Source organism: Hemitrygon akajei, chromosome 10 (assembly GCF_048418815.1).
Source record: "Hemitrygon akajei chromosome 10, sHemAka1.3, whole genome shotgun sequence".
Taxonomy (NCBI): Eukaryota; Metazoa; Chordata; class Chondrichthyes; order Myliobatiformes; family Dasyatidae; genus Hemitrygon; species Hemitrygon akajei.
In genome coordinates this window covers 131824416-131847963 of record NC_133133.1, presented here as the reverse complement: position 1 = coordinate 131847963, position 23548 = coordinate 131824416, and the positions used below count along the sequence as shown (strand labels likewise).

Genomic DNA, 23548 nt, shown 5'->3' with positions numbered 1-23548 from the left:
GAGAGTTTCACTCTTCCTCTGGTAAACTTGTTAGTATCCAATAGATCTGCTGGTCAATTATTCTACTGCAGTTCGTGGGATCTCACTAAATCTGATTGGTTAGCACATTACCTACATTATAACACTGCCTAATTTAAATATTTCCTTTGTTTCTGGCACCTTAATTTGTGAATGGTAATATGCAAATTCTCTCCTACCCAAGTAAAATACAAATTGGAATAAATTGGAAATGTGAAACTCCTAACTTGTAGGTTTTGGAAGCTGGGGATGGAGATTGCATATTCTAAAATAAATGACTGAAAAGACATCCCAGCAGTAGCGAGAACAGGGTTCTTGGTTTAAAAGCTGTCTGCGCAGCTTATTATAGCTTCAACTTGACGTTCCAAATGAACAACTAGGAGCGTGGCTCAAGGGAGCTAGCAGATGTTAAACTTCTAAAGCTTCAGAATAGAATTCTAAGAATGCAGATTTAATTCTTGAGGTCCGATTTCCAATTTCAGCTTTGAAGAATTACATTGGATATTATTTTCACATCTATACAAAAAAAATGGCAAGATGGCACCTACAAGTGGTGACTCTTTGCATTCGGCTCTGAAGGGTATCTTCAAATATCCCTGTTGAGGACTACTGCAGCTGGAATCCACAGCCAGTCATGGGTCCTTAAGTAATATCATTTTAAAAAATTTATCAATCCTTCAAAATCGACGGACCCTGATTGGCAAACTCAAATCATGAGTGCAGTTCCGCTTTAAGGTAAAGGAAGCGAGAAAGGTAGGTTGGGTTGCAGGTATAATTGAAACACAGAGCCCTTAGACCTCCCACTCTGTACTATACTGCTGGTGAATGTACAGTCTCTGGAAAATAAAACTGAAGACCTCAGAGCAAGTTGCAACACCTGAGAGACATCAGGACTGCTGTGAATTTTGCTCCATGGAAACATGGCTATCCCTTGCCATTTCGGACACAGCGCTTCAGCCTGAGGGTTTTCACTATCCACCATAAAGACAGAACAACTGAGTTCTTTAAAGGGCAGAGGAGTTGAAATATGCTTCATGATCAACAGATCATGGTGCACAGATGTGGCAGTTCTACCTCAATCCTGCTCACTGACCTGAAACATCTTCTGGTCAAGTGTCCATTTTACCTGCTGAAGCCAAGTCAGGCAGCTGAGCACCATGACCAGCAGCCTCGAAACAGTGCGCCCCAATGCCTCCCCACTCATTCTGGGGGATTTCAACCAGGCTAACTGGTTGAACAACTACCACCAACTTATCACCTGTGGATCCAGAGGAGCCTGACCACTGTTATATCACCATAAAAAACATTTACCGGGCCATCCCGAGCCCACACTTTGGAAAGTCTGATCACCCGGCTGTACTTCTATTCCCTGGGTCTGAGACCAAAGACTGCAGCATCAATGAGGAGAACCAGTATATGAGGGCTTACGGGACTGCTTTGAGTTTCTGGACTGGACAATGCTACGGGAAATTAATATGAATTCACCACAGTGATTACCGACTTCATTAAGACCTGTGGGTATGAGGACATGCCTTTCAGAACACACCGGACATACCCAAACCCTTGCCGTGGATGAACTCATAGACTGCTGAGGAGTAGATCCGTGGCATTGAAGACCTGTGATCCAAAAGGGCCAGGTACTACCTACAAAAACCATTTTAAAAGTGAAAAAAACAATTCTGATTGGAGATAGAGATGGAATCGGATGCAGGTCAGCTCTGGTAGAATTTGCAGGCTATTACTTCCTACAAAGTGAAACCTAACATCATGAATGGCAGTGATGCTTCACTCCCAGATGAGCTCAATAACCTTTATGCATGCTTTGAAAGGGAGAATAAAACTACCCCTGTGCAACTCCCTGCAGCTTCCAGCGACCCTGTATTCCTGTCTTGTAGGCCGATGTGAGAACATCTTTCAAGAGGGTGAACCCTTGCAAGACACCAGGCCCTGATGTTGAACCTGGTAGGGCACTAAAATCCTGTGCCAACCATCTGGCGGGAGAGTTCAAGGACATCTTCAATCTCTCACTTCTGCAGTCAGAGGTTCCCACCTACATCAAAGGGCGACAATCATACCAGAGCCCAGGATGAGCTACCTCAAAACCATCACCTAGTTGCACTCACATCTATTGTGATGAGGTGCTTTGAGAGGTTGAACATGGCTGGAATCAACTCCTACCCAAGCAGGGATCTGGACCGCCTGCAATTTGCCTGTTGCCACAATAGGTCCATAGTGGATACAATCTCATTGGTCTCCACTTTGCCATGAATCACCTGGACAATAGCATTACCTAGGTCAGGCTGCATTACAACTCAGCGTTCAATGCCATCACACCCTCAGTACTAATCAATGAGCTCAAAAATCTGGGCTTCTGTACCTCCCTTTGCAAATGGATCCTGACTTCCTCTTCGGGAGACCACGGTCAGTGCAGTTTGGAAATACCTCCTCCTCGCAATCAGCACTGGGCACCTCAAGGATGCATGCTTAATCCACTTCTCTACTCTCCTGCACCCACAACTATGTGGCTCGGCATGCTCGAGTGCCATCAATAAATTGGCACAATTTCAGATGGTGATGAGGTGGTGTAGAGGAGCAAGGTAGATCAGCTGACTGAGTGATGTCACAACAACATCCTTGCACTCAATTTCAGTAAGACCAAGGAATTGACTGTGGACTGCAGGAAGAGGAAGTCAAGGGAACATACACCAGTCTTCATCAATGGATTAGGAGTTTCAAGTATCTGGGTGTCAACATCTTTGAAGATCTACAGTACACCAAGTCCAGCATATTCATACAATTACAAAGGCGGCAAACTAGCAGCTATGCTCATTAAGGGTTAGAGGAGATTTGGTATGTTACCAAAGACTTTCGCAAATTTCTACACATGTTCTGTGGAGAGCTTTCTAACTGGTTGCATCACCGTCTGGTATGGAAGGGCCACTGCACAGGATCAGAAAAAGCTGCAGAACGTTGCAAATTCAGTCAGCTCCATCATGGGCGCTAACCTCCCCAGCATAGGGGACACCTTCAAAAGTCAATGCCTCAGAAAGGTGGCATCCATCAATAGGGATCCCCACCCCATCACCCAGGATATGTCCTCTTCTCATTGAGGTGGTATAAGAGCCTGAAGACTCACATTCAACATTTTAGGAACAGCTTCTTTCCCTCTGCCAGATTTCAGAATAGACAATGTACACTACAATTTTTTTTGCTCTTTTTGCATTAAAATGTAATATTTATATTTCTTATTGTAATTTATAGTTTTTTAAATTATATATTGCCATATACTGCTGCTCAAAACAAGAAATTTCACAACATAAACCTGATTCTGGAAAAAAAAGATTCTATTTAGCTTGGCAGGTAATGGTGGGCTTGCACAGAGCTTTTTGCTTTTCCAGGTGTGACAGGTTTGGGGTGGTAGAGAGGCACAAAGCTTCATGGCTCTAATGATCCCAGTCTAATCCTGATTATGTGAAGTTTGCATGCTCTCTCCATGACATGGTGGTTTCCTTGAGACACTCTAGTTTGCTCCCAAAGGGTTGCTAGGTTAATTAACAACTGTAAATCATCCCTGGAGTGCAGGTAGTTTAGAAGTTGAAAAGGAGGGTGCTTGATGCTCAACACAAACTTAGTGGCCTGACAAGCCCTTTTCTGTGTTTATATATTTTTTAAAATTGCGGAGTACACTCTTTTTGCCCTTCAAGCTGTGCCACCCCAGCAACCTCATCACCTGAATTAAATCTAGCTTGATCTTGGGACAATTTACAATGACCAATTAACCTACCTGGTATGTCTTTGGATTGTGGCAGCACCCAGAGAAAACACCACACATCCCACAAGGAGGACGCACAGAAACTCCTTACAGAACGACACTGGAATTGAGCTCTCAAGCTGCAATAGCATCACACTGACATCTATGGTGCCCTCTGATGACTACATCCAATGGCACTCAGTGACTCATGAAGCCACTCAATACTGGGCACTCCTGCACTTGTAAAGCTGAAAGTTGAGTTTAGTGAGCCATTCCATTGACCCTTCATCAGCAGAAACTAACCAGTGGAAGGTGGAATCAGTCAGAATTGAACTCCAAGTTCTCAAAGTAGAAATTAGTTTGAACAAAGATGACGTAGCCCTAGAACAATAGGTTTTGTGAAAATAAGGGATGAAGGTAACTCAAACTGAAACAATAGCCCTCATAAAGCAACTTATATGCATCAGACCATTAAAAAAAGCAGAATTTGGCCACTTGGTTCATTGAGCCTGTTCCACCTTTCGATCATTGCTGATTTATTATCCCGTTCAACCTTATGATCCTGCCTTCTCCCCGTAACTTTTGACGCCCTGATTAATCAAGAATCTATCAACTTCTGCTTTAAATATACCCAATGACTTGGCCTCTACAGCCATCTGTGGTAATGAATTCCACAGATTCACCATCCTTTGGCTAAAGAAATTCCTCATCTCTGTTCTAAAAGGATATTCTTCTATTCAGAGGCTGTAGCCTCTGGCCTTATACTCCCCCCACTATTGAAAACAGCTTCTACATGTCCATTCTACCTAGGCCTTTTGATAGGTTTAAATAAGATTTCTACCCCCCCCCCCCCTTCTAAACTCCAATGAGTGCAGGCCCAGAACCATTAAACACTCCTCATGCATTAACCCTTTCATTCCTGTAATCACTCGTGAACCTCCTCTGAACTCTCTCCAATGCCAACACATCACTTAGATTGAAATACTCACCAATGAAGACGCAGTGCATGAAGAAAGGCTGACAATCCTTCCATCACTAACAGAATGGCAACTGTTAACACAGCGAAAATTGCAAAAATGATGAAGACACCAATAAGACCACCCCAGGAAGCACTACTCAGTCCAATGTGCATGACCATGGTCCAAAGAACTTCAGACAGCTCTAGAAATAAAGGAGACTGTGTTGTAATATTTTAAAATAGACGTGACCTTCTGAGTTGACTACTGAGACAAGGGTTTTTCCTGATTAGGATTACAAGATTTCAGGATTTTTGTTTAATAATTCATAGTCCTTTGCAAGTGATTCTGAAGTACAGTTCAGACACGCAGCTTGCTCTCTAATCTTGCACTTGATAGACTAAGTAGTTCCAGGCTTCAATAACCATTTATTTTATGGTGCAAGATTTATAGCAGCTTTCTCTGAATATTTATGTTAATGTATCGTGAAGATGCAGCAAACTGAATATCAAGACCATACACCCCATCCTGTAACAGTTGCTGAATCTTGGGATTGCACTTAGCCTAGATACATCTCATGGTCAGCTGCAGTGACATCAGGAAGACTGCTTCCCTCCACGTCCAGCACTGGCTTATTACATCACTATCTCATCCACTGCTGACACACATTTATCTCTGCGCTCATGTATTCTACCACATTCCTGGCAAACATGTCATTTTCTACCCTTCATAAACCTCACATCACAGTGAAACCTGGGAAAAGAAAGCAAAATTCTCAATCTGGTTTTCAAAATCTCTCCTTGCCTCGTTTCCTTGGTTGTACAATCGCTCATACAGACAATCTGCTGTTTTTACTGCTACAGTTCTGAATCTTTGTCAGTATCCTATTTTAATTGTTCCATCATTGATTATGTTTTCAAATGCCCGAGCTCTAAGCTCCTGAATTCCCTCTACACACTGTTTTACCTGTCCACCCTTCAGACACTATCTGACTAGCCAATCTTTTGGTCGTTTCCAAGTACACAAGAACAAAATAATAGAAGCATTGTAGACCAGGCCCCTTGAGCTTGCCCCACTGTTCAATACAGTCATGGCTGACCTACTTTCGGGCTTCAGAAGAGCACTAAAGTCCTCAACTCTGAGATCTTTCAAAATTACCCAAGGTTTAAACATCTCTAGAATTCATGTCTGCAGCCCTCTGGGAGAGAGAATTTTAGAGATTCGCCATTCCTTGTGGAGTTAGGAATTCTGTGATAACCAGAAAACAGTCATGCTGGAAATCTTGTATCAAGACAGAAAATACTGGAACTACTCAGTTGCTCAGATTAATGCCCTTCGGCTGAACTGAAAGTCATGGAACTAAATATCTAACCCTGCTTCTCTGTCTATAGATGCTGCCCGAGCCCCAGAATATCATTTTGATTTGATCACTATGATGTAAGCTTGGACATTTAAAAGTTCTAAACAAACAAGTAGCTGTTGAAACTGATACCAATAAGACCACAAGACATGGGAGCAGAATTAGGCCATTCAGCCCATCAAGTCTACTCTGCCATTCTGTCATGCTGATTTATTATCCTGCCCAACCCCAGTCTCCTGCCTTCTCCCAGTAACTTTGATGCTCCAAATAATCAAGAACCCATCAACCTCCATTTTAATTATACTCAATGACTTGGCCTCCAGAGCCATCTGTGACAATGTTTTGAACAGATGCATAACCCTCTGCCTGAAAAAATTCCTCCTCATCCTTGTTCTAAATGGACATCCCTCTATTCTGACGCTGTGCTCTCTGGTCTTGGACTTATCTACTACAGGAAACATCCTCTCTACATCAACTCTATTTAGGCCTTTCAATATTCAATAGGCTTCAATGAGATCCTCCCACACCTCCCCACCATTCTTCTAAACTCCATCAATTACAGGCAAAGGACCATCAACTGCTCTTCACATGTTAAACCTATCATTCTGAAATCATTCTGTGAACCTCCTCTGGACCTTCTCCAATGCCAGCATATTTTCTTGGATAAGTCACCCAAAACTGCTCACAATACTCTAAGAGTGGTCTGACCAATGCCTTATAAAGCCTCAGCATTAAATCCTTACTCCTACAGTTCTCTCAAAAAGAATGCTAACATTGCATTTGCCTCCCTTACCATCGATTCAACCTGTCAGTTAACCTTTAATGAATCCTGCACAAGGACTCCCAATTCCCTTTGCACCTCAGATTTTTGAATTTTCTCCCCATTTAGTCTATGCCTCGATTCCTCCTCCCAGAGGACTTGACCATGCACTTTCCTACACATATGCCATCTGCAACTTTGAATTGCCCCCACAAATGCCAGCCATTGCTGTTCTACCATCAAACCTGCTGGTGTCGCCTTTCAATCAACTTCGACTAGTCCCTCTCTCATGCTGCTGTAAATCCCTTTACTCCAGTGTAATACTGATGCATCTGGCTTTAGCTTCTCTCTCTCTCTCTCTCTCAAATTGTAGGGTGAATTATATCATATTATGATCACTCCCTCCCAAGGGTTCCCTTTACCTTACATTTACTAATCAAATCTGGCTCATTACACAACACCCATTTCAGAATTGCCTTTCCCTCAGTGGGTTCAACCAAAAACTGCTCTAAAATGCCATCTTGCAGGCATTCAACAAATTCCATCTCTTGGGATACAGCACCAACCTGATTTTCCCAGTCTACCTGCATATTGAAATCCCCCATGGCTAACATAATGTTGCCCTTTTTGCATGTTTTATTTCCTACTGTAATTTGTATCTCATACCCTGGCTACTTTTTGGAGGCCTGTATATAACTCCCAATGTCTTTTTAAACTTGCAGTTTCTTAATTCTACATCTTCTGATCCTATGTCACTTCTTTCTATGGATTTAATTTCGGTTTTTACTGACCATGCCACCCCACTCCCTCTGCCTACCTGCCTGTTCGTTCGATACACTGTGTATCCTTGGATGTGAAGCTCCTAACTATGAACTAATTTCAGTAATGACTCAGTGATGCCCACAATGCAATACTTGCCAATCTCTATCTTATTCCATATACCACATTCAAATATAACACCTTCAGTCCTGTATTCACCCCTTTTCAATTTTTTCCCCATATTACACTTCAACTCATTGCATTGAATAAAATTTTGCCCCATCATCTGCTTGTTCTTCTTAGTCTCACTTCATACTGCATCAACTTGTATAGCAACTTTACTATCCCCAGCCCAATCACTCCAGTTCCCACCCCCTGCCAAATTAGTTTAAACCTTCTCCAACAGCTCTAATAAACCTGCCTGCAAGGATATTAGTCCCCCTCTGGTTCAGGTGCAACTTGTCCATTTTGTACAGTCATACCTTCTCCAGAAGAGATCCCTGCCCATTGTACCAGTTCCTCAACCATTCATTCATCTGCACTATCATCCTATTCCTGTGCTGACTAGCACGTGGCACTGGGAATGCTGTTGTTGTTGTTCGTCCTTCGGAGTCGAAGATGACCACGACTTCCGTCAGGTGGGGGGGGGGTTTGTGACTGTGGGTCTGGAGGTGACTGGTGAGGCCAATCCGGACCCTGAAAGCTCGCCCACATGTGGGACACATGAGGGTAGGTGCTGCAGTGGAAGTGGAGGTAGCTCGAGCCTTGCGCGTGGCGCGTTTCCTCTGAGCCTCTGCGGTGCGTCTGATTTCTGCTGCATACGCTCCTTTAGTGGTCCTGTCCACCAGGTTGGGCGGTCCAGAGCAAGCGATTCCCAGCTACTGGGATTGATGTTGAGGTCTTTGAGGGACACTTTGAGGCAGTCTTTGAAACGTTTCTTCTGCCCTCCAACTGAGCGCTTGCCCTGGCTCAGCTCTCCATACAGCAGCTGTTTTGGTAGTCGACTGTCAGGCATCCTGACAACATGGCCAGCCCACCTGGCTTGGGCTTTCTGTAGGAGGGTGTAGACGCTGTGGGTGCTAGCCCGCTCCAGGACCTCCGTATCTGGGACTTTGTCCTGCCATCGTACGTGGAGAAGTCTGCGGAGGCAGCTCAAGTGGAAGTGGTTGAGCTGTTTAGCATGTCTGCTGTAGACAGTCCAGGTCTCGCTGGCATAGAGGAGGGTGGTGAGAACAACTGCTCGGTAGACCTTCAGCTTGGTGGTAAGGCTGAGTCCTCTCCACTCCCATACATTCCCACGGAGTCTCCCAAAGGCGGCACTGGCTTTGGCAATTCTGTTGCTGATCTCTGCATCTATGTTCACCGCTCATGATAGAGTACTGCCCAGATAAGTAAAGCTGTTGACTGCCAGTAGCTTCTGCCCTTTTACTGTGATGTGTGGTTCCTGGTAGGGCTTTCCAGGTGCGGGCTGGTACATAACTTCGGTCTTTTTGGTGCTGATTGTAAGTCCAAAGTTGTCACAGGCTTGTGAGAAGCAGTCCATTTCTCGCTGCATCTTCTGCTCTGTGCTGGCGTTGAGGGCGCAATCATCAGTGAATAAGAGGTCTCTGATGATGGTCTCCTTTACCTTTGTAACAGCCTGCAGACGCCGGAGGTTGAATAGCCCACCGCCAGTCCTGTATCTGACGTGTATACCATCCTGACAATCGCAGAAGGCATCATTCAGCATAGCAGAGAAGACCATGCTAAAGAGTGTAGGGGCGAGAACGCATCCTTGCTTCACACCGTTCATCACTGGGAAGGCTTCTGACTCATCACCATCATCCAAAACTTTCACCATCATGCCACTGTGGAACTGCCGAACAATCATGATGAACCTGCTAGGGCAGCAAACTTCTCCATTATCTTCCATAAGCCATCTCTGCTGACCGTATCAAATGCCTTGGTCAGATCGACGAAGGTCAGAAAGAGGTTGCTGTGCTGCTCTTGACATTTTTCCTGGAGTTGGCGTGCAGCAAATATCATGTCAACTGTTCCACGCTTGCACGGAAGCCACACTGGCTTTCTGGGAGGAGACCTTGCTCAAGGTGTTGGAGAAGGCGATTAAGCAGGACGCGAGCCAAGATCTTCCTAGCTATGGACAGGAGGGAGATGCTTCGGTGATTGTCACAAGACTGGCGGTTGCCTTTCTTCTTGTAGATGTGGACTATGCTGGCATCTTTCAACTGTTGTGGGACCTTTCCTTCATTCCACATAGACTGGAAGAGCTCAGTCAGCTTCTGCATCATGAGTGGGCCTCCTGCTTTGCAGACTTCAGCAGGGATTGCGTCTGATCCTGGTGCTTTGCTACAAGAAAGTTGCCTGATGGCTTTTCTGACTTCTTCTGTGGGGAGGTTGTCAAGGTCCAGGTTGATGTCCACCCGAGGTAGGTGAGCAATGGCCTCATCATTGATTTCGGCAGGGCGGTTAAGGACCTGGTTAAGTGTTCAGCCCATCTCTCCAAAATCTGCTTTTTCTCTGTCAGCAGCCGAGTCCCATCTGCACTGAGGAGGGGGGAGGAGCCAGAGGACTGAGGTCCATACATAGCCTTCAAAGCATCGTAGAAACGCTTGGAGTCTGACTGTCTGCATCGCCCTGGTTCTCATCGGCCTTATTGCTGAACCAGACATCCTGCATCTCACAGAGTTTCTTCTGAACTTTCCATCTTGCACTGCGAAGGCATCTGTCTTTGCTTGTGATGTGGGATCGTTCCGGTGCACTCTGAACAGTTGGTGTTTCTCTGACAACAGTGCCTGTATCTCCTCATCGTTCTCATCGAACCAGTCTTGATGTCTACGGATTGCTGGTCCGAGGTGTTCGAGAGCGGTAGAGTAGACTGCATCTCTGAAAGCCGTCCACTGCTCTTCAATGCTGGTGTGGTCATCCTGGGGTGTGTCAAGCAGCCTGCTATCAAGGTCTTCACAAAATTCTTCTGCAACTACGCTGCTCTTCAGCTTGGAGACATTGAGCCTCTTTGCAGTCTTCTGACCTTGGGGTCTTCTCACAGGCAGGATGCGAAGTTTAAACTTGGACACTATGAGTCGATGATCCATCCAGCAGTCGGCACCACACATGGCCTTTGTCACTCTCACGTCTTGTCAGTCCCTCTTTCTGGTGATGACATAGTCGATCAGATGCCAGTGCCTAGAGCGTGGATGCATCCAAGCTGTCTTGTTACGGGTAGGGAGGCGGAATAGGGTGTTGGTGATGACAAGGTCATGCGTAGCGCATGTCTTGAGGAGCAGCAGGCCATTGCTGTTACACTTGTCAATACCATGTCTTCCAAGAATCCCTTCCCAGGTCTGGTAATCTGTCCCCACTCTGGCGTTAAAGTCCCCGAGGACAATAAGCTTCTCTGACCGTGGGACTGCTGCTATGAGGGCGTCAAGTTCTTCATAGAACTTATCTTTGATGTCATCTGGGTTGGTCATTGTTGGGGCATATGCACTGATCAGCGTTGCACTCCTCTTATTGCCAAGTGGGAGCCGAAGCGTCATCAGGCGATCGTTGATGCCCTCTGGAAGCTTGGCAAGTTTACGAGCGAGGTGGGATTGGATGGCAAATCCAATGCCAGCCTCTCGTCGTTCAGTGCTGCTGAGACCGCTCCAGAAGAAGGTGTACCCACCACCACGTTCTGTAAGCTGGCCCTTGTCTGCTAGGCGTGTTTCGCTGAGTGCTGCAATGTCCACGTTATAGCGGGCTAGTTCTTTGGCGACCAGTGCTGTTCTTCTTTCTGGTCTGACAGCCTTGGTGATGTCAAGCAGAGTTCGCATGTTCCATGTGCTAAGGTTGAGCACCTTCCTTTCAACTTCTTTGTAGCTCGACCGCTGAGTGGGATCCCCGCCAGCCGCGGTGTGCTGACTAGGGTAAGATGAAGCAGGCTATGTTTGAGGCACCTTTTCTAGCCCCTTCCTCCATGGAGGTGAGCAGAGCAATTCCTAAAGAGGACTGCTCAGACACCCAGGGGGCTGCCGAGCTCCACTGCCACTTCACTCCAGTGGAGAACGACCCAATGCCCTGGGCCGCCTGTGTGCAGGTTTGTGACTACAGCTTCCAGTGTATCCACACCTGCTGCTTCGCCACTCGCCCATCGCCACAGGACTTGAAGTTTTTTAGCGGAATGGGTTTGGAGTCGTGACTTGAGCTTGACTTGGATTAAAGTGAGGGAGAGTTGCGCAAATCGTCAGCCTCACTCTCTCATCCCAACCTATCTGTATCCAGTTGCAAGACAGAGTCGAGATAAGTCGGGATGCAGTGGATGGCCAGCAGTGTCCTACGTGTCTCACCGTGCCCTGATTGCGTTCCACAATGCTTTGCTGGGTCCGCCTTTCTACTCGTTGGACCGCCAAGTGGTGGTCTCCTCCGCGTACTCCGCCGAATTCAGTCTTCGCATGTGTAGGTAGACAAGCCCTAACTCACCGAGGGTTTGAGGCCCATCGGCTACCCTCACCAGGTTTTGCCAGCCAGTCGAAGCCGTTGCCCGGGGTGTGGCCGCTGTTGCATGCAAACAGCTACGAGGAACCACTGGTGAGAACTGAGTGTCAGGTGAGGACCAATGTGGACGAACTACTCAGAAGAGTACGACGTGTTCCCCGTCAAAGGTACTACCTCTCCCTGACACCCCATACACCATGGCACTGGGAATAGCCCAGAGGCCACCACCTTGGAGGAGGTCTTGCTCTTCATCCTCTTCCTCAACTCCCTATACTCACTGAGCAGGACCCCTTCCTCACTTCTACCGATGTCATTGGTGCTAATGTGCACCATGACCTCTGGCAGCACTGCCCCCCTCTTGAGAATCTTCTGCAGCTGCCTTGAGACATTCTGGACCATAGCAATTTGGAGTCTCTTTTGCAGCTGTAGAAACTCCTGTCCATTTCTTCCATCGCTATCATTCTACCTGATTTTACCCTTCCCTGCTGAGCCTCAGAGCCGGCTACAGGGCCACTGGCCTGGCTGCTGCTCGTGTCCTGGTAGATCACTCCCCCGGCAGTATCCAAAGGGGTATACTTGTTGCTGAGGGGAATGGCCACAAGGGAACCTTGCACTAAGAGCTTATATGGATATAACATATAAAGATTGGACACATGGACAGAACTTATCTTAAAAAGATATTCCCTAATTGTTTGCACTTTCTCTCTTTGACCTCCTGATCATTACTGGGCATTTTACTGAATGGTACAATATTCTTCATATTGCAGAAAGCTTTACATTCACATTCAGAGTTCAGTAAGTCCATTAACTTTGCTCGTTGCCATGAGTATTCAACCCACCCATCATATACACAAGGCCCAAAAAAATTTGCTTACCTGCATGAGCCAAACTTAGAGCCCAGAGCCGGAGATAGGAAGCAGTGTTGGAGATGCAACCGAGACAGTACTCAATAGTGTGGATTGCTTGGTGCACAAAAATATCACCAAAGTCAAACTGAAAATAATATGAGAAATTTTAAAAAAATGCAGTCACTACAAAGCCACTTAGGTAGATATCTAATCGGGCAACTCTAGCCCCTCAGTTAGTCAAAGCAGTGAGGAACTGAATGTGGAGAATGTACAAACTCTTACAAACAGCAGCAGGAATCAAACCCTGGTCAATGGTCACTGGTCCTGTGAAGCAATTGTGCTGATACAGTACCATAGCACCTGATAATACAAGGTAAAACTGCCCCAGTATTTGATTAGGCAATGGGAGGGATCTGCTCTTGCTGGTTAGTTAACAGTGCAGTGCCAGTTTTAAACATCCAAGTTAAATGTGATACTCACCTCTTCACCATGTTGGTCCCCATGGCCATCAGCATGGTCAGTGGAGTTCCTTTGCTGGGTCTGCATCATGTCTGCATCAGCTACATTCACATAGACATTCTCTTGGGTAGTCGCCAACTCTTGAGTAGTTGCCAACTATGAAAATATCCAAAAATTACATTCATCCAGGATATCACAGTGACTGTGACAATGATCCGGTGAGACAGACAGATTAAAGCATACCCGAGATTGGTCAAAGCAAAACTAGCTCATCTTAGTTTAAGGGGAACAGCATTGCAAAGCCTAAAGATACAGCGAGGCTCATCAGAAAGATGACTGCACAATTGGGAAGGAAGTCCAAAAAGACAAAATTAGAAAAGGTGTGACAATGTAACAGGATTAATTCTCTGAAGTGGTTACCAATCTAAGTAATTAACCGATTCCCCAAAAGCCAGTGAAGACACCCTGCAGAGCTGGTGGGTTCAGAGCCAGAGAGAGAGATTCGCTCTGAACTCTAGTTCATTCACCGCATCAACAGCAACTCCTCAGATGTACATCATATTATTGATGATCATGCACGTTTATCTTACCGCTTGCAGAGCTCTCTTGTGATTTGATCGCAAAATAAAAGGCTTGAAGAGTAGCATCCAGGGGACAGAAATGAGTGCAATGATGACCAAAAAGCTCTGTATCTCCTTCTGCAAAATTTAAAATTATAATTTCAAGTATTCCCGTTCTTCTGCAAGTTTATTCTCCTAGGGGTGGGGTGACACAGTTGCAAGGCCAGTCTGTTCAATCCTATGTTCACTGCAAATGCAAAGTTCTGCTACCACTGATTTCTCTGGGTTACCTGGAGAAATTGGAGGTAACAGAACATTGTATTCACAATGGCCATAGGACTGACTTCAATGGCACAAAACTACTATGCCATGCCAATGGCTTTTGGGACAGCCTGCTGAAGGAACATAGAACATAGAAAACCTACAGCACAATATGATGCGAATACGATGGCAGAATATAGTATTAATGGTAAGACTCTTGGCAGTGTGGAGGATCAGAGGGATCTTGGGGTCTGAGTCCATAGGACGCTCAAAGCAGCTGTGCAGGTTGACTGTGGTTAAGAAGGTGTACGGTGTATTGGCCTTCATCAATTGTGGAATTGAATTTAGGAGCCGAGAGGTAATGTTGCAGCTATATAGGACCCTGGTTAGACCCCACTTGGAGTACTGTGCTCAGTTCTGGTCGTCTCACTACAGAAAGGATGTGGAAACCATAGAAAGGGTGCAGAGGAGATTTACAAGGATGTTGCCTGAATTGGGGAGCATGCCTTATGAGAATAGGTTGAGTGAACTCAACCTTTTCTCCTTGGAGCAACGGAGGATGAGAGGTGACCTGATAGAGGTGTACAAGATGATGAGAGGTATTGATCGTGTGGATAGTCAGATACTTTTTCCCAGGGCTGAAATGGTTGCCACAAGAAGGCACAGGTTTAAGGTGCTGGGGAGTAGGTAGAGAGGAGATGTCAGGGGTAAGTTTTCTTACTCAGACAGTGGTGAGTGCGTGGAATGGGCTGCCGGCAACGGTGATGGAGGCGGATATGATAGGGTCTTTTAAGAGACTGTTGGATAGCTACATGGAGCTTAGAAAAATAGAGGGCTATGGGTAAGCCTAGTCATTTCTAAGGTAGGGACATGTTCGGCACAACTTTGTGGACCAAATGGCCTGTATCATGCTGTAGGCTTTCTATGTTTCTAATACAGGCCCTTCAGCCCACAATGCTGTGCCAAACATGTACCTACTTTATAAATTACCTAAGGTTACCCATAGCCCTCTGTTTTTCAAAGCTCCATGTACCTGTCCAGGAGTCTCTTAAGAGACCCTATCGTATCTGCCTCCACCACCGTTGCCCGCAGCCCATTCCATGCACTCACCACTCTCTGCATAAAAAAAAACACTTGACCCTGACATCCCCTCTGTACCTACTTCTAAGCACCTTAAAACTGTGCCCTCGCATGTTAGCCATTTCAGCCCTGGGGAAAAAGCTTTGACTAGCCACACAATCAATGCCTCTCATCTTATACACCTAAAGATATTGAAATAAAGCTAAAGGAAAAGAATTTTAACAATGAAAAAGATCTTTCTCCAAATAAGAACTGGAATTAAATTGTAAATTGTAAAGAGTAGAAACCTGATTGGTTAGTTCTCATCCAAATAGGAGGGATGGACTACAGGTGTATGAATACCACCAGACTAGGCATGGCCAGGCATCATCCCCGGTGAAGATGGCAGAGATGATCATCAAAATGTCAGTTATAACCAATACCTGTACCCAGCTGGAAGCCAGAGAAGAGTTTATTCAAATGATCTTGGCACACAGTCTTTTAAACTTCCCAAGTGTTAGTATAGCTCAAAGAGCAGTTAATTATGTTAAAAGTTAATGTATAGGGAGTGTTGATGGCTCTGGACCTGTAGACATTGGAGTTTAGAAGAATGAAGGGAGATCTCATTAAGACCTATTGATTATTGAAAGGCCGAAACGGAGAGGATATTTCCAATAGTGGGGGGAGTCTAGGTCCAGAGTGCACAGCCTCAGCACAGAAGGATGTCCTGATGGTAGGGAATCTGTGGAATTCGTTGCCACAGACGGCTGTGGAGGCCAAATCAGTGAGTATATTTAAGCGGAGTTCAATCGATTCTTGATTAGCAAGGTTGTCAAAGGTCATGGGGAGAAGAGAGGAGAATGGGGTTGGGAGGGAAAATAAATCAGCTATGATTGAATAGCAAAGCCATTGATGGGCCAAATAGCCTGATTCAGCTCCTTTGTCTTATGGCCAATTACAATCTGTAAAGGAGCAACTGTCTTAAAGTGGAAAATCACTCTTCATTACCAATGTTATGCATGCTGCAGCCAGCACAAATCTGTGCTCAAAATATGACCTGCGATACCATGGTGTAGGTGTGTGACTGAACTAGTACTCCAGAGATCAGAACAGATAGTCTGAAATCAGGAATTTAAATCTATTATGATGGCTCAATTTTAATGCAGTTGAAAAATAAAACTTAAGTACACAAATAATATCAATGGGGCCAACAAACTTCCAGATTGTCATGAAAACACATCTAATTCACTGATTTCCATTCGGGGGTAAAAATAAAAACTCTGTCACCTTTACCCGTACACAACTTCAGACAGAGAGTGATGGGACTGACTCAGGTAAGAGGGAAGCAATCCATTTTTTCTAGATTGACGGGCGATACATTCACCCTTGCTGGGTACACCACATCAGAAGAATGAAAGCAATATGCTAGAAACATCAGCAGGTTTACTGCCATTCATTTAAAGGAGTTTCAAGTTGTAATTGGGTAATTTTGTTGTTGATAAAGATTTTAACTTTTAAACTTTGCTATAACATACCTGATAGTGGTATAAGGATGCAATGGAAGAATCATTGTAGGAGAACAGGAACATGTTGATGAAGTGGATTAAAATACTGGGAGCAGACTGAGAAGTCCCAACATGGTAATAACACCACTTAAAAATAATCATGAAGACCAGGTAACCAAATAAACTCAAGATGAAGATCATCTCTGGTATGAACTGAAGGAAAATGTTGATTTTGCTCTTAAAGTAGCTGCAAAATAGGGAAACAAAATGGAAGGACATGAATTGTAGGTGAATTCAACCCTTAACATGCATCTACACGTTAATAATTTGTACAAAGGAAGTATAAGCATTTCTATTGTTACTTTCATACCCCAAGGATAACAAAAGCATTATTGAAATGTAATCACTCATGTAGCACAGGCAAATGCAGCAGTTAAAAAGTGCACAGCAAGGTCCACAAATAGCAGCATGAATGAGATTTTTATGGATGAACCAGTGGTAGAATACTGGAAAGAAGGCCATGTACTTAAAATGGGATCACTTACATCCAAGCACAATTATAGAATGAATGCAGGGATGCTGAACATTCAGGAGATAGTCTCTCAGCTAGGAATTAAACTGAGGTCCCATAAGTTCTAGAAGTGTTAGTTACTGCCTGTTATGTCATCTGCATCTTGGACAGTAATGAAGGTCCTCCATCTCTGTCTGTCCTTGGCCATCTTCTCTGTTATGCCCCAGGTGTGGTTCAGGGTCATCACTTCTGTCTCTATAGTAAAGCACTAAGTTGTCTTTGGTCTCCCGCATTGCCTCCGCTCTTTGGGGGTCCAACGAAGCGCTGTCTTGATGGAGTTGGCCTCTCTTCTCATCTTGTGCCCAATCCATCTCCAACATTTCAGGATGACCATGTCCTCTTGGTGACACTGAAGGAGTACGGCATGGTTGAAAATCTTTCTTGGCCAGAAAATATGGAGGATCTTCCAGAGGCTCATGGTGTGGAATGGCAACAGCTTGGCAAGGTCATTCTGCCATGTGCCAGCATTCTGATCTGTACAAGATTGTGGACAGACCACAGCTCTTATACAGCTTCACCTTGGTGTGGACGCTGTCCTTGGTTGATCCCCATATGTTGCTTATTGATCTGAATATGTTTCCAGTTTTGCTGAGTCTGCACTTGATTTTGTCCTTGGTCCCACCATCTTGCCGAATGATGGGCAGGATGCTCAGGTAGGTGAACCTGCCAGTGCTGGGTAAGTCGACACAATATGCCTTGATGGGAAGAGGAGACTCGTCATTGACAGTTATGGTCTCAGTCTCTCTCCACTGACTGATTCTAACCTGTCCACACAGCCACTGAGTTTTCCCTTACATGTGCAGTTGTGTATGTGATAGTAATGTGAGGTCATCTGTAAAGTCAAGGTCTTCTAAATTACAGAATTTCTTTCATTGTTTGCCTTATAACTCAGTCAGTCACCAGGTTAAATAATATCACCAACATCACCGAGCCTTGCCCGACTCCTGTCTCGACTTCAAAGTGATTGTAGTCCCCAACTATGCAGGTGAAGTTAGCATAGAAACTCTGGATAAGCTGGACAATTTTGAAAGGGATCCCATATGATCTGAAGATTTGCCAGCTGTCCCTGTGGATGCTATCAAAAGCCTTTTCAAGGTCCATGAAATTCAGATACAGTTGTTTCTGTCACTGTGCTCAGTTCTATGATGTTATGGCAGTATCTGTAATCCATTGGACATTGACTTTGCCAAAAACCTTGCTGGGCACTGACAAAAATGTGATGCCATCCCAGTTATTGCAATCACTTAGTGTTCCTTTCTTGGGGATCCTAACAATAAATCCCTTTGCCAAGGTCTTGGGTACTTGGCCCCATTCCCAGATGATAGTAAACAGCATCTGCAGGATGCCTGCTGCAACTTTTGGTTTAGCATTGTCACGTCCCGGAGCTTTGCTGTACTTTAATGATTTATTCGCAGCAACATTCTCTTCTTTCTTGGGTGGACCTGTTTTGATGTCAAGGTCCTCTGCTGCCTCTTGCATGTCAGGTTCTTCATCTGGAGGTGGTCTATTCAGCAATTCACCAAAATACTCTGTCCATTGTACTTCTTGCTCTTTCTCAGTTGTCAAAAGCAGACCATTGCCGTCTCTCATGGGACCACTGGATCAGGCCAAGAACATTTTGCATACCAATCTTGAAATCTTCTATACATTTCCCTGTTCAATTGGCTGCTACTTTGGCCTCCTCTGCAAAGTCTTCCATGTAGGCTCTCTTATCTCTTCTTAAAAGTCCCTTCACTTTTTTGTTAGCTTCAGTGTATGCTAGTTGAAGTTTCCTTAATTTGTGTTGACCTTGCATTTGACACTTGCTTCTTAATTTTCTGTCTTTCTTCCAAGGCTGAGCACGTTCCCTGCTGTTATCCTTTCTTTGTTCTTCTTTTCTCACTGCTCCTCTTGAAGACTGAAGCAATCTGTTTCCACATTATGTCGATCCCATCTCTTGACATCTCCTCATCATGGTCTTGCAAGGCCTGAAATCTATTCTTAAGATGAATGTTGAAGGCACATCTCACACTAGAGACATCGAGCTTTTTTTAAACATCAGAACACATTATAATCCCAGTACTTCTCTGCTTGAGTTTCATCACTCTGCTATAAGGTGGTGATCACCGTCAGCTTGTGCATCTCACGGTATGGAATGAGGGTCTCTCCTATAGCCAGATTGTTCATGGCACAGAATTCCATCAGCATTTCACCATTATTTCACATTCATGCATGCCCATGACCCTACACAGACAGGCAGACATACTTTATTGATCCCGAGGGAAATTGGGTTTCATTACAGCCGCACCAACCAAGAATACTGTAGAGATATAGCAATATAAAGCCATAAATAATAATAAGTTAATCATGCCAAGTGGAAATAAGTCCAGGACCAGCCTATTGGCTCAGGGTGTCTGACACTCCGAGGGAGGAGTTGTAAAGTTTGATGGCCACAGGTAGGAATGACTTCCTATGACGCTCAGTGTTACAACTCGGTGGAATGAGTCTCTGGCTGAATGTGCTCCTGTGCCTAACTAGTACATTATGGAGTGGATGGGAGTCATTGTCCAAGATGGCATGCAAAAGTGAGTTGGGAAGTGTGAACGAATGAAGTGTGAGTTATTTTCCACTTTCGTATTTAGATCTCCCATGGCAATGAGTATCTCATGGCGTGGAACCAACTCTACCTCTGATTGCAGCTATTCATAAAAATGTCCTTTTCTTCAAGGTCACTATCGTTATTTGGAGCATAGCACGATCACAATCATGTTCACTTGCTTCCCTTTCAGCCTGACTCACAGAGTACTGTTGACTGGTATCCACTCCAGCAAGCACTTCTCAATGCCCTTCTTCAAAATGACAGCTATACTATCGTGATGCTGATCATCTTCCCTTCCTGAGTACAAAGCTGTTTCACCAGTTTCCCCCTTAGTCTGCTAGATACTGTCCATCTGCTTTCACTACATCCAGTATATGTATGTTATAATGACACATTTCTGCAGTTATTGGTGCTTGCTTGCCAGTGTTGTACATGGTTCTTACATTCCAAAATCAAATTTTGGTCTTGATCTTGGCGGTGTTCAGGGCTTCCTTTATCATGCCAGTGGCTTCCCCTCAGTTCTCACTACTGTCAGTCATGCAAATTCTGGTGGAAACCCAGGAATCATGTCTCACACAGATGTAGGACTCTTCATTGCTGTTTCCGTAACAATTCCTTTTGACCAGTTAGGGTTGTTAGCCCCAAGCTGAACCCCCAAATCTGGAGGAACGGTGGACCACTCTTAGTCTGATCTCTACCCTTTGACCTGTTTAGCATGGGTAACCCTACCAAGAGTCAAAGCACAGGCCCTGACTCCAGCCAACATAGCTCTCCGGGTCATTAAGGCATGCAAGACCCCAATCCCTACAACAAGATTATGTTCTTCTTGGAGGATGTTGTGGAAGACATTAGCAATAAATCCCACAGAAATGAAGATTGACATGGAAGAAAAAGAAAAGATGTACAATTTATTTGACTGGTTTGGAAGACAAACCCCATTGTAGATAAGGCTGTTCTTCCCAGATGCATGCTCCAGATACATTACATTTACCAGTATGTTTAAACAAATGGCACAGTGATTAAGGAAAACAAAAGTAAAAAGGGCGGCAGTGGCTTGGAGAGCTACTTCCGCAGAGTTCAGGGAACAGGATTCAATGCTGACATCCAGTGTTGTGTGTTCTCCATGCTTCCAGCTGCTCTGGCTTCCAAACTCATCACAAAAGTGTGCAAGTTGCTAGTTTACTTTGCTGCTGTTAACTGTCTGTAGGTGAGGGGGAAGCGTCACAGTGGGGGTAAGTGTGCAAGGGGAGTTGACAAGAATGTGGGGAGAATAAAATAGATTAGGGAGAGAGTTTTAAAATAGGTGCTTGATAGTCAGCATGCGACTCTATAAACACTGACAATATTCTTCGCCATACAACGTTGATGCAATGTTTTACTGTTTTGCAATAGATGTGGACAGTTTACAAGAGGTCTAGAACCTTCTCCTGGGAGAAAACATATTTCTCCTCTCAATACCACAGAAGAGAAAGCTTAAGAAAATATTTACCGTCACAGACACCTCCTCAGTGATGGCATATCCTAGATATTTGGCCACCTGTTTTGAAATGAAAATTATAATTTTTCTAAACAGAACAGGGGACTCTGCAGCCCATCTCTTGAGTCTGCTAGAAATGTCAGCTTCCAGACAACATTGCTGTCTTGGTTTTGCAGAAGGTTGCCAGTTCAAACCAGGCACAAGAGCCTAGACTACAAAAATCTAGTGCTGAGGATAGCTACAATCCTAGAGTGACAATCTTTTGAAGTTGGCATCATATGAAAGAAAGGTGGAATAATTCTTCCAGTTTCTTGGCCAGTGGTCAACATCAAAGTAAGTAATCATTCACCCAATGCAGTCTGCTGACTGACTTGTTTTTCTTTTCTCCAGAAGGACACAAGTGGCTGCAAAGTGTTTTGGGACATCCTGAAGATGTCTGTGAACAGACGAGCTTTGAATTATTTGCATGTACCTACATGTGGTTGAAAAGGCTGATGACAACACCAAACACCATGTGAGTGACACCGAGGATGACCGACATCTTCATCTTGTATGAGTTGAGGAAAGTTAGCTTGTTTGAGGCAATGTTCCAAATCTGAAGAAAGAAAGAACATTCATTAACTTCCACAGTTCAATTCATTCATTAACAAACATAGTCCACAATTATAGAACATAACAGTTAAGGTCCTTTGGCCCACAATGTTGAGCTGACCTTTTAACCTACTCCAAGATCAATCTAATCCTTCCTTCCAATATAGCCTTCCAATTTTTTTCTTTCATCCATGTGCCTATCCAAGAGACTCTTAAATGTCCCTAGTTTATACGCCTCAGCCATCACATCTGGCTGTGCATTCCATGCACCCACTACTGTAATAAAAAAAGCAAGCTTACCTCTGACATCCCCCTATACTTCCCTCCAATCACCTTAAGATTATGCCCCTCACATTAGCCATTTCAGCCCTGGGGGAAAATAAAAAGCCTGGCCATCAGCTCAATCTATGCTTCGTATCATCTTGTGTATCTCTATCAAGCTACCTCTCTTCCACCTTCACTTCAAAGAGAAATTCCCTAGCTTGTTCAATCTGTGGATATACTGTATTGTGAGGATATCTTGCAAATTCAGGGGTGACTTCGCAGGGTTCAATCCTTCAACAGTTTAACCAGGTGTGAGTTCCTGACAGTAAGCCTTGCACTCAACAACCTCACCGGTTTATGGTTTGATGATTAATCTGAACTTGGTCTTTTAAGTATTTTGGGTCACCCTGATCATGGGCGTACCATAGACATCGGACCTTATGCCAATTTAGCAGCTTGTTAGAAATAGAAGCTTCCAATGGTGCATGAAACACAGGAGTGGCTAGCACGACAAGCCTGGAGTGGATCATTAACGTTCCTCACCGGATCAATGCCAAATGGGTAGGGGTTTCCTGAGAATACTCCCGATACAGCAGGGTCTAACTGCAGTAACAGGTTATTTGAAACGACCGCCTCACTGCACAAAAACACAAACAGAAGTCCAGAGAATTGTTGCATTTTAATAAGATATTATTAAAAATAGCAATTTGTTATCAACCTGGAAAAGTCCCAGAGGACTATTGAACCAACACTAAATATATCAGTTTGCATACAAGTTTGATGTACTGTGACCACAGAGATGGAACTTAAGAGGGTCAAAGAATTAGAAAGAGGTGAAGTGGAATGATTGAAGGAGGGGATTCCCGAATATGGGACAACATGCTTAAATGAGTGAGGAGTGGCCAGGATTGGGAGGAATGGCGTTCCAGAAGGTTCTGCTTTCTAACCAGAAAGGGTAACAAAGACTTTATGGAAAGGGATGGGGGCGCGGGGGTAGTGGTTGGTAAAGACCACAGACCTGCCCGACTGACCAGTGGTAAATTAAGTAGTAGTTAGCATAGGAAAAGACATACTTTCACAACTGAAGAGTGTTAGAAATAAACTGAGGCCAAGAGATGTATAAGAACTTATAAATAATAAACAGCATTTTCAGCTACTTAAACTTCTTAGTGTATTCACAACGTTACTTTGCCAAAAGATAGCCAGCAAAAGATTCATTGCTGAATCAAATTTCAGGTGACCATACAGAAGAAGTGGGAAGTCTTGCATGTGTTATAAATATAAATAATAATACTGTT

At 44.4% G+C, this 23548-nt stretch overlaps 1 protein-coding gene across 4 annotated transcripts in view; it reads right to left on the bottom strand.

Moving 5' to 3' along the window:
• The window catches only part of LOC140734682 (V-type proton ATPase 116 kDa subunit a 4-like), a 78604-nt gene that overhangs the window by 3979 nt on the left and 51077 nt on the right, over positions 1 to 23548 (bottom strand). For 3 of the 4 annotated variants that reach the window (XM_073058972.1, XM_073058971.1, XM_073058973.1), the window contains exons 15-21: positions 22794 to 22887; positions 21872 to 21990; positions 16800 to 17016; positions 13975 to 14082; positions 13406 to 13540; positions 12953 to 13070; positions 4759 to 4930 (exon numbers count right to left, since the gene is read on the bottom strand). In XM_073058972.1, the coding sequence (XP_072915073.1) occupies positions 4759 to 4930; positions 12953 to 13070; positions 13406 to 13540; positions 13975 to 14082; positions 16800 to 17016; positions 21872 to 21990; positions 22794 to 22887 (963 nt within the window). The remainder of the gene's footprint in view (positions 1 to 4758; positions 4931 to 12952; positions 13071 to 13405; positions 13541 to 13974; positions 14083 to 16799; positions 17017 to 21871; positions 21991 to 22793; positions 22888 to 23548) is intronic. The other variant, XM_073058974.1, reaches the window with a different exon arrangement.